Source organism: Salmo trutta, chromosome 12, assembly GCF_901001165.1.
Source record: "Salmo trutta chromosome 12, fSalTru1.1, whole genome shotgun sequence".
Classification (NCBI taxonomy): Eukaryota; Metazoa; Chordata; class Actinopteri; order Salmoniformes; family Salmonidae; genus Salmo; species Salmo trutta.
In genome coordinates this window covers 61155832-61160812 of record NC_042968.1, presented here as the reverse complement: position 1 = coordinate 61160812, position 4981 = coordinate 61155832, and the positions used below count along the sequence as shown (strand labels likewise).

Below are 4981 nucleotides of genomic sequence, written 5' to 3'. Positions count from 1 at the left end.
TGACACTTATGATGACATTTAGTTACATTTAACTGGTTTTAAAGTTCAAATAAGGAGAAAGAGAGTAAAATTGTTGTTGAATGTCACACCTGGGGTTAGACAACGTTATTCAATTTCTGCCAAAATAAACTTTATTTCACCCCTGCAGTGACCACAATAGTCACAAGAGACTAATGAAATTAAATTTGCTTCATAGCCAGTATATCTCATCCAAAAACTTGGTTGTAGCCTTTTGTATCGGTGATGTTGCTGATGAACTGCGATACAACGTCCTCAGATAGTGCCCCCTGTTGGTCATGTAGATGGCACAGTGATACAATCAGTCATACATAAATCAACATAAATGCCATATAGGGCGCCTGTTAGAATTTTTGCATCAAAGGAAATTACATTCCGTTCTGACAGGAAGACATTTGAAAGATTATCAGAAGATGTATCTAACGCCGTGAAATACAGTGCACAGACAGTCTGTCTTCATTGGCCGAGGGGGACAAAATTGCTCCGCCTTCAGAAGAAACGCACCAGCCATTCTCATTACCGATGCAGCCATCCACTGGACGGCGGCTCGCTTACTTTGAAGCTCCCCTTGTGATCTCATACACTCGAGGTACGGTCCAGTTGATGTGTAACTGCTGAAGAGACGGCGACGGAGAGGGAGAGAGAAAGAGAGCAAGCTGTACACTGGAGCGGTGAGAGTCCGATGTTATACGTATCGCGGGCCGTCTTTTGGAAATATCTACACCTTTTCTCATTTTGGCTAAACTTATTATATAACTCAAATGTGTTCATGTATTTCGCTGACATTTCGATTGATGCGGCTTTTGTGAATTAGAACGCCTGGAAGAACAATTCTGGAATCGGTACCATGAGTAAAGAACAGCCGACCGTCAACTTCTGTTTGATGAAATTGGATGGTGAATAGGCAACATACTTTCTCTCCCGGATTATAAACTACGCTATACACTGAGCAGGGATAATTACACCATTTATTTTCTCGGGACTGTAACAAAACACTGCCCTTCTCAAACATATTTTCGTTTCCATTTCCGATGAAAGATTCCCCTACTGGAGCTATTACGCACGAGATACGCAGCCAGACCTCGGAGCCCTGTGACGATAGTGATAACTGCAGTTCGCCAACGGGCGCGTTAGTTTGTTCACCAACTCCTTTGGATCCTATTCGCCAGGCAAAGCGGCTCCCTATCCGGATACTCAAGATGTTGACGGCGCACACCGGCCACTTGCTCCACCACCCGGACTACCTGCAGCCCTTACAATCTGCACCAGTGAACATTGAGGTACTGTAATTATGTTTCTATTGTCATGGTAATTGTCACATAGATGTGTGTTGTTGTTTGACATATAGCCAATTCTATACACCTTTATTCTCTCAACACTTTGGTGCGTTTTTGCGCAAAACAAGTTCTTCAGCTTTTAACCGATAATGCGCAATATATGTCCGTAGTAGGGCTATTTATTTTCTTGACGCGCACAGCCAGGGACTTTTTTAAAAGTAGTTCCCTAACCGTCTTTACTCTTAGACTACTCATAGTCCGAGTTACCGTTCTCACCATTTTTGCTTAAACTTTGTAGGCAATACATCCATTCGATAAAGCTAGCCCTAGCCTACAGCACGACACCGTTTGGCCCACTGCCAACATTTCGTAACAATGATTGTTAACAATAGTATTTATTAATAGGCTATTATATGAACGTTAAGGTTGTAATTCATAGAGGGCCCAAGGGGTCTGTGTTACTGGCCAAACAATTATTCACTGACAATAGACATAGGCCTACAGTTCTGTCTGAATGTGTCTGTCTGACTGCCTTTCTTTCTGAACCTGTATAAGTTGAGTGTGTATACGTTTTTCCTTTCCACATACTCATCACATTCAACGTTGTGAAAATTGGTTAAACTTAACTTTAAGTCTTGGTTTATTTCTCCAGCTGGATGCTAAGAAGAGTCCCCTGGCCCTGCTGGCTCAGACCTGCTCCCAGATCGGCAAGCCTGACCCACCTCCCTCCTCCAAGCTAGGCTCCATCCCCTCGAACGGCCATGGTGATAAGGACCATAATGGACGCTCCTCTTCCTCCTCCTCCTCCAGTCACAAACTTGGGGACCACCGGCCCATAAAGGACGACAAGTCCAGCTTCAAGCCCTATAACAAAGTAGGGGGAGACAGTCGGAGGGATGGGGTTAGTAGCTCTAATAACAGCTCTGATAAAGCTGGGTTCAGGGTACCTAGTAATGGGAATGGATGTGCTAACAGTAACTCATCAGGTTCTTGTCCATCCTTTCCACCACATGCCATATCTCCCAACTCCAGGGTGGGTAGTGGCACGCCCCCTCAGCACACACAGCAGCCATCGTCCCAGACACACAGACAGAGCCAGTCGCCACATGGACAACGGAATTCCCGCTCTCAGACTCTGAATGGAGAACACAAACAGGAACAGGCCAGTCCACACAGGAACAGTAACAGTAGCGGCGGCCATCTTAAAAAGGAGTCGGATGTGAATAAGGTTCATTTGGACAGTCCCCAGCTGGCTAACTCCAGCCACGCCAGAGCCAGCACCAACTCCAGCACAGGCAGCTCTGAGGGAAGCCCCAGCCACGAGGGGCCCAAGGCGGACTCCCAACCACCACAGCCTGGCCTGGGCCCTGGACATATCGCTCCCATCTCCCCCTACAAGACTGGCCACTCTGTCTTCCCCATGTCATCCTCTGGAATGGGCTACCATGGCTCTGTAGTGGGTTCCTACGCTGGATATCCCTCCCAGTTTGTCCCAGGTTTGGACCCTAACAAGTCTGGTCTGGGAGGTGGGGGTGTGGGGGTGAAGCACTCCACTGGTGCCTCTCCCCCCTCCTTCATGCAAGGCTTTTGCAGGGACCCTTACTGCCTCAGCTACCCCAACGCGCCCCACCTGGGGAGCAGCAACCCCTGCATCCACGACCCCTCCTCCGCCCTCAAAACAGGCTACCCAGGCTTGGTCTACACCTCCCACCCCCTCCACTCCCTCCACCCCAGCACTATGTCTTCCAGCATCACCCCCACCCTGTCTCACCCCCTCTACACCTACGGTTTCATGCTCTCCAATGACCCTATGCCACATGCCTGTAACTGGGTGTCGGCTGCGGGGCCCTGTGATAAACGCTTCTCCACCTCAGACGAGCTGCTGGCCCACCTGCGCACGCACACCTCCTTACCCGGAGGGATGGACAGTAAGCTCCTCTCTGCCTACCCCTCTGTCTCCTCCTCCTCTGTTGCCTCCTGCCAACTCCACCTCCCCCATCAGAGCCAGGCCTCCCTGCAGAACTCCTTCTCCCTTAGGGCTCCTCATACCCTGGGTCTGGCCCGGTACCACCCCTATGGTAAGGTCCACCTGCCCCCTGGACCTACCTCCATCCCCCTGCACTCCCTCCAGGCTGGTTCTCCTTACTACCCCCACTACGCCCTTTATAGCCAGAGACTGGGCTCAGCGTCTGCTTTGGGCTACCAGTGATCACTCATCTCCATCCATCCACACAGTCTATTACAGTGTTTCTCCTAGCATTACTAAGCCAAGACGGCCCCCCCACTCCCTCCCGCCTAGCTCTGCTGCCCCCTGCCTAAAACTGCTGGGAACTCCGTGGATCCAATTAGTTGTAATAGGAAGGTTATGGTAGCCCTGGATGAAGGTGTTTCAGGGGCCTCTGTGGGCAGGATGTTCCACCTATATGGGGGAATCACTGCAATTCCATACCAAACCAGGATCCTATGGAGGAGTCAGAGAAGGGGCTGGATGCTTGCATGTCTGTACACTGCTAGGATACTGCTCTCATGAACAAGTGGATTGGACTGGACTAGTGGACACGGTACCATGCTAGGTTGTAACAGCACCACAAACTGAGCTGGTTGATAGCTGGCTGATAGCTGTTGGTAGGATGCTGTATAACACCTCATGGATCTCCTGACGTCAAGCTGGGAATAGTGATTACAGTGGCGAGGGGACAGTGATGGCAGCCTTCAGCACTGTGGGGAGACTGGAGGAAGACTGGGGGGAAACAGGGGGGAGAGCCGGATGCATGCTAGCTTGACCTTGAGTGTGCGTTTAGCTCAGTTCTGGTTTTGAGATTTGTTTCTGTTTCATACATTTGCTTCTTCTCTGATTGAAAAGATACATTTTATTTATTTTTTAACTGAGTGCTTTGGCTTTCAGGTTTACTATCCAAATAAATTATTTTAAAATGTTCTTTTCTTATTATATTTCAGTAATACAGTTCATTTTATCCAGGGTTGGGGTCAATTCCATTTAAATTCCAATCAATTCAGAAAGTGAAACAAATTATAATTGAAAAGCATTGAAGAGAATTGGAATTTCAGTGCACTCCTTGAATTGACTGAAATTGAAGTGGAATTGACCCAAACCTGATTTTTTTAAATATTTTTTAAATCTATTATGAACAAGAAATGTTTCAACATGATAAAATACATTTGCAAACTTCACAAGAATGTATATTTTCTCTTTGCAAAAAAACACTTTTTCTCCTTTCCTTCTCTGAATGAATGGCTTCTTAATTGTTGTTTGTATAGCAGATTAATAGTGATATTTTTGGTTAAATATTTAGGTGAATGACCTGGGTAAGGGAGGGATACAAACCCAAATACCGGAGAAACATGTTCTGTGGTGATGGCAGAGCTATCCGGTTTAAAGGGGAGGTCATATTTTGTTGAATAAATGATAATGAATATATTTCAATTCTGTCTTCATTTGTTAATCCAATTGGTTCTTTGACAGCTCATTCATCTCAATCCTTTTGATTTGGTTCATTAGGCCATTGTGACTAGCTATGTAATAATGAATCACTTAGTCAGGAGAGAACATTCAAAGACAGTGTGACTAAGAGACAAAGAATACTAGAGAATGCTTATTATATGTTGCTCTGGATAAGAATGTCTGCTAAATGACTACATTTTGAATCTCAGAATGATTTGTGAAT

The 4981-nt window shown here is 46.6% G+C and overlaps 1 protein-coding gene across 1 annotated transcript; it reads left to right on the top strand.

Annotated features, from left to right (window-relative positions):
- Positions 1-444: 444 nt before the first annotated feature.
- Positions 445-4740, top strand: LOC115203923 (zinc finger protein 703). The gene is made up of 2 exons (XM_029769012.1): positions 445-1298; positions 1948-4740. Exons 1-2 carry the CDS (start codon positions 1050-1052, stop codon positions 3502-3504), a joined length of 1806 nt encoding a protein of 601 aa, XP_029624872.1. The 5' UTR covers positions 445-1049; the 3' UTR covers positions 3505-4740.
- Positions 4741-4981: the final 241 nt, after the last annotated feature.

Excerpts from the sequence above, each read along its gene's own strand:
- LOC115203923 (XM_029769012.1), top strand. The coding sequence starts at position 1,050 with ATGAAAGATTCCCCTACTGGAGCTATTACGCACGAGATACGCAGCCAG. Across the intron at positions 1,299-1,947 it reads CTGCACCAGTGAACATTGAG|CTGGATGCTAAGAAGAGTCC; the intron begins GTACTGTAATTA and ends TTATTTCTCCAG.